Source organism: Petromyzon marinus, unplaced genomic scaffold (assembly GCF_048934315.1).
Source record: "Petromyzon marinus isolate PM22_M1 ecotype Great Lakes invasive population unplaced genomic scaffold, UKy_Petmar_22M1.pri1.0 PM_G_Scaffold_81, whole genome shotgun sequence".
Classification (NCBI taxonomy): Eukaryota; Metazoa; Chordata; class Hyperoartia; order Petromyzontiformes; family Petromyzontidae; genus Petromyzon; species Petromyzon marinus.
Window position 1 is genome coordinate 906,853 of NW_027423037.1, and position 13,148 is coordinate 920,000.

General features: G+C 55.6%; 1 protein-coding gene across 1 annotated transcript in view; it reads left to right on the forward strand.

Moving 5' to 3' along the window:
• The window catches only part of LOC142921547 (mutS protein homolog 4-like), a 28,250-nt gene extending 17,020 nt beyond the window's left edge, over nucleotides 1–11,230 (forward strand). The window contains exons 13-21 of the mRNA XM_076062951.1: nucleotides 431–726; nucleotides 3,390–3,493; nucleotides 4,540–4,664; nucleotides 5,238–5,438; nucleotides 6,575–6,693; nucleotides 7,046–7,174; nucleotides 7,307–7,538; nucleotides 9,427–9,515; nucleotides 9,613–11,230. Coding sequence (XP_075919066.1) covers nucleotides 431–726; nucleotides 3,390–3,493; nucleotides 4,540–4,664; nucleotides 5,238–5,438; nucleotides 6,575–6,693; nucleotides 7,046–7,174; nucleotides 7,307–7,538; nucleotides 9,427–9,515; nucleotides 9,613–9,804 — 1,487 coding nt within the window. The 3' untranslated portion in view covers nucleotides 9,805–11,230. The remainder of the gene's footprint in view (nucleotides 1–430; nucleotides 727–3,389; nucleotides 3,494–4,539; nucleotides 4,665–5,237; nucleotides 5,439–6,574; nucleotides 6,694–7,045; nucleotides 7,175–7,306; nucleotides 7,539–9,426; nucleotides 9,516–9,612) is intronic.
• Nucleotides 11,231–13,148: the final 1,918 nt, after the last annotated feature.

The following is a 13,148-nucleotide window of genomic DNA, read 5'->3' on the forward strand; positions in this document are numbered from 1 at the left end:
CTCGCCTGGTACGCAGGAGGTCGTGGGTTCCACCATCATCTCCCCCCCCCCTCTCCTCCTTTCTCCCCCACTCTTCCCCCTCTCTCCCCTGCCCATTCTCTCTCTCAGAGATCATCAAACAGCTCTCCGTGATTCACAGCCTGCCCATTCTCTCTCCCAGAGACCATCACACAGCTCTCCGAGATTCAGAACCTGCCCATTCTCTCTCTCCCAGAGATCATCAAACAGCTCTCCGTGATTCACAACCTGCCCATTCTCTCTCTCCCAGAGATCATCAAACAGCTCTCCGAGATTCACAACCTGCCCATTCTCTCTCTCCCAGAGATCATCAAACAGCTCTCCGAGATTCACAACCTGCCCATTCTCTCTCTCTCAGAGATCATCAAACAGCTCTCCGTGATTCACAACCTGCCCATTCTCTCCCTCCCAGAGACCATTACACAGCTCTCTGAGATTCAGAACCTGCCCATTCTCTCTCTCCCAGAGATCATCAAACAGCTCTCCGTGATTCACAACCTGCCCATTCTCTCTCTCCCAGAGATCATCAAACAGCTCTCCGAGATTCACAACCTGCCCATTCTCTCTCTCCCAGAGATCATCAAACAGCTCTCCGAGATTCACAACCTGCCCATGTCCATGAGCTACAGCGCCCTGCGTGGCTTTTACATCCAGACGTCCGCTCACTCCCTGCAGCCCGAACAGCGTCTGCCAGAGGTCTTCATCAAGGTCAACGCACAGAGACTCACAGACTCATCACACAGAGACTCACAGACTCACCACACAGACTCATAGACTCATCGCACAGAGACCCATAGACTCATCGCACAGAGACCCACAGACTCACCACACAGAGACTCATAGACTCATCACATAGAGACTCATAGACTCATCGCACAGAGACCCATAGACTCATCGCACAGAGACCCACAGACTCACCACACAGAGACCCATAGACTCACCACACAGACTCATAGACTCATCGCACAGAGACTCACAGACTCATCACACAGAGACTCACAGACTCACCACACAGACTCATAGACTCATCGCACAGAGACCCATAGACTCATCGCACAGAGACCCACAGACTCACCACACAGAGACTCATAGACTCATCACATAGGGACTCATAGACTCATCGCACAGAGACCCATAGACTCATCGCACAGAGACCCACAGACTCACCACACAGAGACCCATAGACTCACCACACAGACTCATAGACTCATCGCACAGAGACTCACAGACTCATCACACAGAGACTCACAGACTCACCACACAGACTCATAGACTCATCACACAGAGACCCATAGACTCATCGCACAGAGACCCACAGACTCACCACACAGAGACCCACAGACTCACCACACAGAGACTCATAGACTCACACAGAGACCCATAGACTCATCACATAGAGACCCATAGACTCATCACACAGAGACCCATAGACTCACCACACAGAGACTCATAGACTCATCACATAGAGACCCACAGACTCACCACACAGAGACCCATAGACTCACCACACAGAGACCCATAGACTCACCACGCAGAGACGCATAGACTCATCACACAGAGACTCAGACTCACCACTCACAGACTCACCACTCATAGACTCACCACTCACAGACTCACCACTCATAGACCCAGAGTCTATGTGTGAGTTTATGTGTCTAGGTGTGAGACTATGTGTGAGTCTGTGTCTATCTGTGAGTCTATGTGTCTTTGTGTGAGTCTATGTGTCTATGTGTGAACTATGTGTGAGTCTATGTGTCTACGTGTGAGTCTGTGTCTATGTGTGATTCTATGTGTCTATGTGTGAGTCTATGTGTCTATGTGTGTGTCTACGTGTGAGTCTATGAGTCTATGTGTGAGTCTATGTGTCTATGTGTGAGTCTATGTGTGAGTCTATGTGTCTATGTGTGAGTCTATGTGTCTATGTGTGAGTCTCACCCCTCACCCCACCACTCACCACACCCCTCACTCACCACCCCTCACTCACCACTCAGCGCACCACTCACCACACCCCTCACTCACCCCTCACCACCCCTCACTCACCACTCACCACCCTCACTCACCACTCACCACCCCTCACTCACCACTCACCACCCCTCACTCACCACCACTCACCACCCCTCACTCACCACTCACCACCCCTCACTCACCACCCCTCACTCACCACTCACCACCACTCACTCACCACCACTCACTCACCACTCACCACCCCTCACTCACCACTCACCACCACTCACTCACCACCACTCACTCACCACTCACCACCCCTCACTCACCCCTCACTCACCACTCACCACCCCTCACTCACCACTCACCACCACTCACCCCATCACTCACCACTCTCACTCACCACTCACCACCCTCACTCACCACTCACCACCCTCACTCACCACTCCCCACCACTCACTCACCACTCACCATCCTCACTCACCACTCACCACCACTCACTCACCACTCACTCACCCCTCACTCACCACTCACCACCCCTCACTCACCACTCACCACACCCCTCACTCACCACTCACCACCCTCACTCACCACTCACCACCCCTCACTCACCACTCACCACCACTCACCCCATCACTCACCACTCTCACTCACCACTCACCACCCTCACTCACCACTCACCACCCTCACTCACCACTCCCCACCACTCACTCACCACTCACCATCCTCACTCACCACTCACCACCACTCACTCACCCCTCACTCACCCCTCACTCACCACTCACCACCCCTCACTCACCACTCACCACACCCCTCACTCACCACTCACCACCCTCACTCACCACTCACCACCCCTCACTCACCACTCACCACCACTCACTCACCACTCACCACCCCTCACTCACCACTCACTCACCCCTCACTCACCCCTCACTCACCACTCACTCACCACCCCTCACTCACCACTCACCACACCCCTCACTCACCACTCACCACCCCTCACTCACCCCTCACCACACCTCACTCACCACTCACCACCCTCACTCACCTCTCACTCACCACTCACCACCCCTCACTCACCCCTCACCACACCTCACTCACCACTCACCACCCTCACTCACCCCTCACTCACCACTCACTCACCACCCCTCACTCACCACTCACCACCCCTCACTCACCACTCACCACCACTCACCCCACCACTCACCACCCTTCACTCACCACCCCTCACTCACCACCCCTCACTCACCACTCACCACCCCTCACTCACCACTCACCACCCCTCACTCACCACCCCTCACTCACCACTCACCACACCCCTCACTCACCACTCACCACCCCTCACCACCCCTCACTCACCACTCACCACACCCCTCACTCACCACTCACCACCCCTCACTCACCACTCACCACCCCTCACTCACCAGGTGAGCAAACGTGGGAACCTTCTCAGCTACACCACCATGGACCTCATGAGGCTGAACTGCCGCAGCCAGGAGGCCGTGGAGGAGATTTACCTCATGTCCAACGTGTGAGAGAACACCCCTACCCCAGGCAGAGTGTGGTGGACTAATCTCCATCTGTTCCTCCACTCACTGCCCCGTCTACCTGTGGGGGTTGCAGAGGAACCCCCTGGCTATGCCCTGCACTACTATACACTACACTATACACTACACTATACACTACACTATACACTACACTATACACTACACTATACACTACACTATACACTACTATACACTACACTATACACTACACTATACACCACAATATACACTACACTATACACTACACTATACACTACAATATACACTACACTATACACTACACTATACACTACACTATACACTACACTATACACTACTATACACTACAATATACACTATACTATACCCTACACTATACACTACTATACACTACACTATACCCTACACTATACATTACTATACACTACACTATACACTACACTACTATACACTACACTATACACTACACTATACACTACACTATACACTACAATATACACTACACTATACACTACACTATACACTACTATACACTACACTATACACTACACTATGCACTACTATACACTACACTATACACTACTATACACTACACTATACACTACTATACACTACACTATACACTACACTATACTACTATACACTACACTATACACTACTGTACACTGTACATTACACTATGCACTACACTATACACTACTATACACTACACTATACACTACTATACACTACACAATACACTACACTATACACTACTACACTATACACTACACTATACACTACTGTACACTATACACTATACACTACACTATACACTACTGTACACTATACACTACACTATGCACTACACTATACACTACACTATACACTACTGTACACTACACTATACATTACTATACACTACTACACTACACTATGCACTACACTATACACTACACTATACTCTACTGTACACTACACTATGCACTACACTATACACTACTGTACACTACTCTTTACACAACACCCTTTGGGGAGGGGAGGGTGACCCCCGCTCTGTCTCCGTGCCCAGGGTGTTGTCCAAGCTGTTTGCGGAGATCCGGGAGGACATTGTGTGTCTCTACAAGCTTGCTGACGCAGTGTCCATGGTGGACATGCTGCTGGCATTCGCTCACCGCACCACGCTCACCAAGTCCGGTACGCGGTGGGTGGGTGAGTGGGTGGGTGAGTGAGTGGGTGGGTGGGTGGGTGAGTGGGTGGCTGAGTGGGTGGGTGAGTGAGTGAGGGAGTGAGTGGGTGAGTGAGTGGGTGAGTGAGTCGGTGGGTGGGTGGATGAGTGAGTGGGTGAGTGAGTGGGTGAGTGAGTGGGTGAGTGAGTGGGTGGGTGAGTGAGTGAGTGAGGGAGTGAGTGGGTGAGTGAGTGGGTGAGTGGGTGAGTGAGTCGGTGGGTGGGTGAGTGAGTGGGTGAGTGAGTGGGTGAGTGGGTGGGTGATTGAGTGGGTGAGTGAGGGAGTGAGTGAGTGAGTGGGTGGGTGAGTGGGTGGGTGGGTGAGTGAGTGGCCTTCACCCCCCGTGACCTCCCCCCGTGATCGTCACCCCCGTGACCTCCCCCCGTGACCTCCGCCCCCGTGACCTTCACCCCCCGTGACCTCCGCTCCCGTGACCTCCCTCCTGTGACCTCCCCCCCCGTGACCTCCTCCCCCCCCGTGACCTCCCCCTCCGTGACCTCCCCCCCGTGACCTCCCCCCCGCTGTCTGTGGTGAGCTGCAGTCCGTCCGGAATTCTCTGACACGCTGGCCCTCAAGGGGGCTCGCCACCCCATCCTGGAGCGGGTGCTGGGCTGGCCGCTGGTGCCTAACGACGTCTTCCTGTCGGACGCCTCAAACTTCCTCGTTGTCACGGGGCCCAACAACAGCGGCAAGTCCACGCTGCTGAGACAGGTGGCACTCTGCCAGGTGATGGCACAGATCGGTGAGTGGGTGGGGGGGGATGAGTTGGTGAGTGAGTGAGTGGGTGGGTGAGTGAGTGAGTGAGTTGGTGAGTGGGTGAGTGAGTTGGTGAGTGAGTGAGTGGGTGAGTGAGTGAGTTGGTGAGTGGGTGGGTGAGTTGGTGAGTGAGTGAGTGGGTGGGTGAGTGAGTGAGTTGGTGAGTGGGTGGGTGAGTTGGTGAGTGAGTGAGTCGGTGGGTGAGTGAGTTGGTGAATGGGTGGGTGAGTTGGTGAGTGAGTTGGTTGGTGAGTGGGTGGGTGAGTTGGTGAATGAGTGAGTTGGTGAGTGAGTGAGTGGGTGAGTGGGTGAGTGATTGGGTGAGTGAGTCAGTGAGTTGGTGAGTGAGTGGGTGAGTGATTGAGTGGGTGAGTCAGTGAGTGAGTGAGTGAGTGGGTGGGTGAGTGACTGTTTGAGTGAGTGGGTGAGTGAGTGATTGAGTGGGTGGGTGGGTGAGTGAGTGGGTGAGTGATTGAGTGGGTGGGTGAGTGAGTGGGTGAGTGATTGAGTGGGTGAGTAAGTGGGTGAGTGATTGAGTGGGTGAGTGAGTGGGTGAGTGAGTGAGTGAGTGGGTGAGTGAGTGAGTGAGTAGGTGAGTGAGTGAGTAGGTGAGTGTTTGAGTGAGTGAGTAGGTGAGTGAGTGAGTGAGTAGGTGAGTGAGTAGGTGAGTGAGTGAGTGGGTGATTGAGTGAGTAGGTGAGTGAGTGGGTGAGTAAGTGAGTGAGTGGGTGATTGAGTAGGTGAGTAAGTGAGTAGGTGAGTGTTTGAGTGAGTGAGTAGGTGAGTAAGTAAGTGAGTGAGTGTTTGGGTGAGTGAGTGAGTAGGTGAGTAAGTAAATGAGTGAGTGTTTGAGTGAGTGAGTGAGTAGGTGAGTAAGTAAGTGAGTGAGTGTTTGAGTGAGTGAGTGAGTAGGTGAGTAAGTAAGTGAGTGAGTGTTTGAGTGAGTGAGTGAGTAGGCGAGTAAGTAAGTGAGTGAGTGTTTGAGTGAGTGAGTAGGTGAGTAAGAAAGTGAGTGAGTGTTTGAGTGAGTGAGTAGGTGAGTAAGTAAGTGAGTGAGTGTTTGAGTGAGTGAGTAGGTGAGTAAGTAAGTGAGTGAGTGTTTGGGTGCTACCACTGCTTCAGGTTGTTTCGTACCAGCCGACTTTGCCTGCGTGAGGATCGCTGATCAGATCTTCACTCGCATCGGTGTGGACGACGACATCCAGCCACTCTCCTCCACCTTCACCATCGAGATGAGAGAGGTGGGTGGGGAGTGAGAGGGTGGGTGAGTGGGTGGGTGGGTGAGTGGATTGGTGAGTGGGTTGGTGGGTGAGTGTGTGAGTGGGTGGGTGAGTGTGTGAGTGGGTTGGTGAGTGGGTGGGTGAGTGGTTGGGTAGGTGGGTGAGTGGGTTGGTGAGTGGGTGTGTGAGTGGGTGGGTGAGTGGATGTGTGAGTGGGTGGGTGAGTGGGTGGGTGAGTGGTTGGGTAGGTGGGTGATTGGGTTGGTGATTGGGTGTGTGAGTGGGTGGGTGAGTGAGTGAGTGAGTTGGTGAGTGGGTGGGTGTGTAGGTGGGTGAGTGGGTGGGTGACCCCCGGTGACCCCCATGACCCCAGGTGAACTACATAGTTCGCACAGCCACCGACCGCTCTCTGGTGATCATCGACGAGCTCGGGAGGGGCACCGGGGTCCACGAGGCCCTGGGGATCTGTCACTCGGTCTGTGAGTGTCTCCTGCAGCGCAAGGTGGTGACCACTCACACTCACCACAAACACTCACCACTCACACTCACCACACTCACCACTCACACTCACCACTCACCACTCACCACCCTCACCACCCTCACCACCCCTGTGTGTCTCCCCCCCCTCCCCCAGACGTTCACCATCTTCGCCACCCACCACCTGGAGCTGAGCCACCTCTCCACCCTCTACCCCAACGTCTCCAACAGCCACTTCCTGGTGGAGTCGCGCAATCAGCAGCAGCAGCAGCTGCCCTGGGCCGGCCGTCGTGACGGTAAAGCCGCTGGTGCCGACGACACGCGGACGGTGCCACGTGTGACGTGCACGTACAAGCTGGTGCAGGGGCACACGCCGGACACGCACTACGGTACTACGCGTGTGTGTGTGTACGTGTGTGTGTGTGTACGTGTGTGTGTACGTGTGTGTGTGTGTGGTCCGGCAAAACAACCCCCTACCTCCTCGCGGTGCCGGATGGGCAACTCTGTCGTGGACAGTGCTTTGGGGCGAGATCCAATTTTGATTGGCTCCTCCCCTCATGGCAAATGCATCCACCACAGGGGCTAAACGGGGGCTCTGGACAGGTGCGAGGGGCTGGTAACCCTTCCACCTTCAATTAATTACCACGAAACCACGAGTTAAACTGAAATATGTAACTAATAAGCTTGTGCCGGAGGCCCCGGGGGGACAGGCGTCTATGACGTCTCCTGACCAAACCCCATTTGGCGGAGCCAGAAGACTGAATATCTACCCTCGGGGCTCCTCCAGAAACAACGAAAAACCACTACGGGTGGCCACGTGGAATGTTCGAACGCTCACTGCGGAGGAGAGGCTGCCACTCCTCTGTCGGGAGCTGGACCGGTACCGCCTGGATCTCTGTGGTATTCAGGAGGTCCGGTGGACCGGCTCTGGCTCCTACCACCATGAGGGGTGAACAGTCCTCTTCTCACGGCAGGAGACTGCCAAACAACAGGGAGTGGCTCTTCTTCTAAACAAAATAATGAAGGGGGCGTGGGAGCGTGGCGGTGAGGTGTGGGAAGCTGTAAGCTCCAGGCTACTTTGGGCTCGCCTTCCCAACAACCGGAGGTGAGGAGTGGTGGTCGTGGTTACTTATGCCCCCACCGAAGACGAACATCCGTGGAGGGATCCAGGCAAGGCCGATGAGTCAGATGCCTTCTATGACCTCCTGTCACAGGTGCGAGCTAAAGTGGCCCCTCGGGATAGTCATCTTGTTGGGTGAATGCCCGAGTTGGTCATGATGCACCTGGTCTGGAGTGATTGGAAGGCATGGGCCAGACCAGCTCAATAACAACGGCAGGAGGCTGCTACATTTTTGTGCAGCCCATGGGCTTGTAAATACCAACACGCTGTTCCGGCATCGCCGCATCCACACAACATCATGGATGCATGCCGGGTCCAAGCAAGAACATCTGCTGGACTACATAGTGACGGACCAGCGGATGCGAGCCCATGTCCTTGACACCAGGACCTACCGTGGAGCTGATCTGCCCACTGACCATCGACTTGTAATCTGTAAGATGCACCTGCAATTCTTTCACTCCGGTGGTGGGTGTACATCCAGGACCCCATTCAAACCCTTAGTGGCATGCTCTGCCGGCTGGGATTGGCATCATCCCCCACTCCTCCTGATGTCGAGGGTAAATGGGCGAGGTTTAGGACTGTGACTCATGCAGCTGAAATGGCTGCTTTGGGTACGCGGTCCAGACCTTCCCAGAGACCCTGGCTGACAAGAGGAGGTGTTCAGGATGGCGACAGGCCCACTGTCATCGGCTACAGAATCCCACGTCGGAGAATGAGGAGGCTTACCGCAGCCCTCGCTCGGAGGTTCGGAGAGCCGCGAGGCGCCGCAAGGATGGGTGGCGGTCGCGGGTTGCCGAGGAGATGGAGTCTGCATCAGTGGCCCGCGATCACAAATCTCTATTTAACTCCCATCAAGAAAGTAACCTGCGGCGCCACAACTGATTACCATCATTGGGGGAAAGAACGGTGACCCGATCTCCGATCCCCAGGGAACAGGTTTTCAGATTTGCCGAGCATTTCCACGAGGTCCCGGTAGTGGGAGGGGGGAAACCCCTCGGCCCGGAAAAACGCATCGCGGCACAGAGCGGGGATGGCCCTGCCGAGGCCGCCGGCGCCTCAAGCATCGTGAAGAAGAAGCCGTCGCCTTCCCCCCCCTCCTCCTCCCTCTCCCCCTCCTCCTCCCCCTCCCCCTCCCCCCCCGCGTGCCCCGCGTCCAGGTCTGGAAATGGCCACGCTGTCATCGCTGCCGCCCTCCCTGCTGCGCGACGCCACGGGGCTGCTGGCGCGGATCGGCGGCAAGAGCTGGGTAACGACGCTGACCCCCGCTGACACCCCCGCCGCGACCCCCCCGAGACCCGCCCGTGACCCCCCGCCGCCCGTGACCCCTCCGCGACCCCCCCCAGATGGAGCGTCAGGCCGACTCCGCGCCCGTGCTGCACCGAGCGGCCGTCCACCGCCTCGCGACGAGGCTGGGCCAGGCGGCGCGACACTCGCGGCTGGACGGAGCCGGCCTGGCCTCGTACCTGGGGTCGCTGAGACAGCGGTACCTCGACGAGCTGGAGCACATCGCTGACGCCACCGCTAACACCCACTGAACAACACCACCACGAACACCACCACCGCTAACACCCACTGAACGACACCACCACCACCACCACCACTAACACACACTGAACAACACCACCAACACCACCACCACCGCTAACACCCACTGAACAACACCACCAACTTCACCACCACCACCGCTAACACCCACTGAACGACACCACCACCAACACCACCACCGCTAACACCCACTGAACGACACCACCACCAACACCACCACCGCTAACACCCACTGAACGACACCACCACCACCACCGCTAACACCCACTGAACGACACCAACACCACCACCGCTAACACCCACTGAACGACAACACCACCAACACCACCACCGCTAACACCCACTGAACGACACCACCACCAACACCACCACCGCTAACACCCACTGAACGACACCACCACCAACACCACCACCGCTAACACCCACTGAACGACACCACTACCAACACCACCGCTAACACCCACTGAACGACACCACCACCAACACCACCACCACTAACACCCACTGAACGACACCACCACCAACACCAACACCGCTAACACCCACTGAACGACACCAACACCGCTAACACCCACTAAACGACACCAGCACCAACACCACCACCGCTAACACCCACTGAACAACACCACCACCAACACCAACACCGCTAACACCCACTGAACGACACCACCACCGCTAACACCCACTGAACGACACCACCACCAACACCACCACCGCTAACACCCACTGAACGACACCACCACCACCGCTAACACCCACCCACTGAACGACACCACCACCAACACCACCACCACCAACTGAACACCACCACCAACACCACTAACACACACTGAACGACACCACCACCACCACCACCACCGCTAACACCCACTGAACACCACCGCCATGATGCACCAGCAACACCACCACCAATGCCACCACCACCAGCAACACCACCACCAATGCCACCACCAACAACACCACCAACAACGCCACCACCACCAAGAATGCTACCACCACTGCCACCAGCTAAACACCACCACCACCACGATCCACCACAAACACCACCACTACCGCCGCCACCAACTGAACACCACCACCACGATCCACCACCAACACCACCAACAACGCCACCACCACCATGATGCACCAGCAACACCACCAACAACGCCACACCATCAATGCTGCCATCACCACCGCCACCACCACCACCAAGAATGCTACCACCACCACCGCCACCAACTGAACACCACCACCACGATCCAACACCACCAATGCTACCACCACCAATTCCACCACCACCACCACGGTGGAGGGGTAAGCGTGTGGGTACCATTGTGTGGTGTGGGGTAGGCTGACGGAGGTCCCGATTAGCCAGACGATGATGTTATTTCGTGCTGTGTTGTTGGATATATAAACAAAAAGTTTACTGTCAAACTGGCACAGTGATTGAGTAATTTAGTGAGTAAGCGACTGAGTGAGCAGCTGAGCTCCTGAGTGAGTGACTGGCTGAGTGAGTGAGTGACTGGCTGAGTGAGTGACTGGCTGAGTGAGTGAGTGACTGGCTGAGTGAGTGAGTCACTGGCTGAGTGAGTCACTGGCTGAGTGAGTGAGTGAGTGACTGGCAGAGTGAGTGACTGGCTGAGTGAGTGACTGGCTGAGTGAGTGGCTGGCTGAGTGAGTGACTGGCAGAGTGAGTGACTGGCTGAGTGATTGAGTGACTGGCTGAGTGAGTGAGTGACTGGCTGAGTGAGTGAGTGACTGGCTGAGTGAGTGACTGGCTGAGTGAGTGAGTGACTGGCTGAGTGAGTGAGTGACTGGTAGAGTGAGTGACTGGCTGAGTGAGTGAGTGACTGGCTGAGTGAGTGACTGGCTGAGTGAGTGAGTGACTGTCTGAGTGAGTCACTGGCTGAGTGAGTCACTGGCTGAGTGGGTGACTGGCTGAGTGAGTGACTGGCTGAGTGAGTGACTGGCTGAGTGAGTCACTGGCTGAGTGAGTGAGTGACTGGCTGAGTGAGTGACTGGCTGAGTGAGTGAGTGACTGGCTGAGTGAGTGAGTGACTGGCTGAGTGAGTGAGTGACTGGCTGAGTGAGTGACTGGCTGAGTGAGTGAGTGACTGGCTGAGTGAGTGAGTGACTGGTAGAGTGAGTGACTGGCTGAGTGAGTGAGTGACTGGCTGAGTGAGTGACTGGCTGAGTGAGTGAGTGACTGGCTGAGTGAGTGACTGTCTGAGTGAGTCACTGGCTGAGTGAGTCACTGGCTGAGTGGGTGACTGGCTGAGTGAGTGACTGGCTGAGTGAGTGACTGGCTGAGTGAGTCACTGGCTGAGTGAGTGAGTGACTGGCTGAGTGAGTGACTGGCTGAGTGAGTGAGTGACTGGCTGAGTGAGTGAGTGACTGGTAGAGTGAGTGACTGGCTGAGTGAGTGAGTGACTGGCTGAGTGAGTGACTGGCTGAGTGAGTGAGTGACTGGCTGAGTGAGTGACTGTCTGAGTGAGTCACTGGCTGAGTGAGTCACTGGCTGAGTGGGTGACTGGCTGAGTGAGTGACTGGCTGAGTGAGTGACTGGCTGAGTGAGTGAGTGACTGGCTGAGTGAGTGGCCGAGTGAGTGACTGAGTCCGTAATAGAGGTTTTGTTGGTTTAGATGGCGTAAATATATAAATGTTGTGTCGTTAAAACCAACCAGGCTAGGTGCATGAGGAGGTCACAGAGACAGACCCAGCAGGTGACGTGGGTTGTACTGCTGTGCCAGGCTAGGTGCATGAGGAGGTCACGTGACAGACCCAGCAGGTGCCGTGTGTTGACTGCTGTGCCAGGCTAGGTGCATGAGGAGGTCACAGAGACAGACCCAGCAGGTGACGTGTGTTGACTGCTGTGCCAGGCTAGGTGCATGAGGAGGAAGTCACGTGACAGACTCAGCAGGTGCTGTGTGTTGACTGCTGTGCCAGGCTAGGTGCATGAGGAGGTCACAGAGACAGACCCAGCAGGTGCTGTGGGTTGTACTGCTGTCCCAGGCTAGGTGCATGAGGAGGTCACGTGACAGACGCAGCAGGTGCCGTGTGTTGACTGCTGTGCCAGGCTAGGTGCATGAGGTCACAGAAACAGACCCAGAATGTGGCATGTGTGTTGACTGCTGTGCCAGGCTAGGTGCATGATGAAGTCACGGGACAGACCCAGCAGGTGCCGTGGGTTGTACTGCTGTGCCAGGCTAGGTGCATGAGGAAGTCACGGGACAGACCCAGCAGGTGTCGTGTGTTCTACTGCTGTGCCAGGCTAGGTGCATGAGGAAGTCACGGGACAGACCCAGCAGGTGCCGTGGGTTGTACTGCTGTGCCAGGCTAGGTGCATGATGAA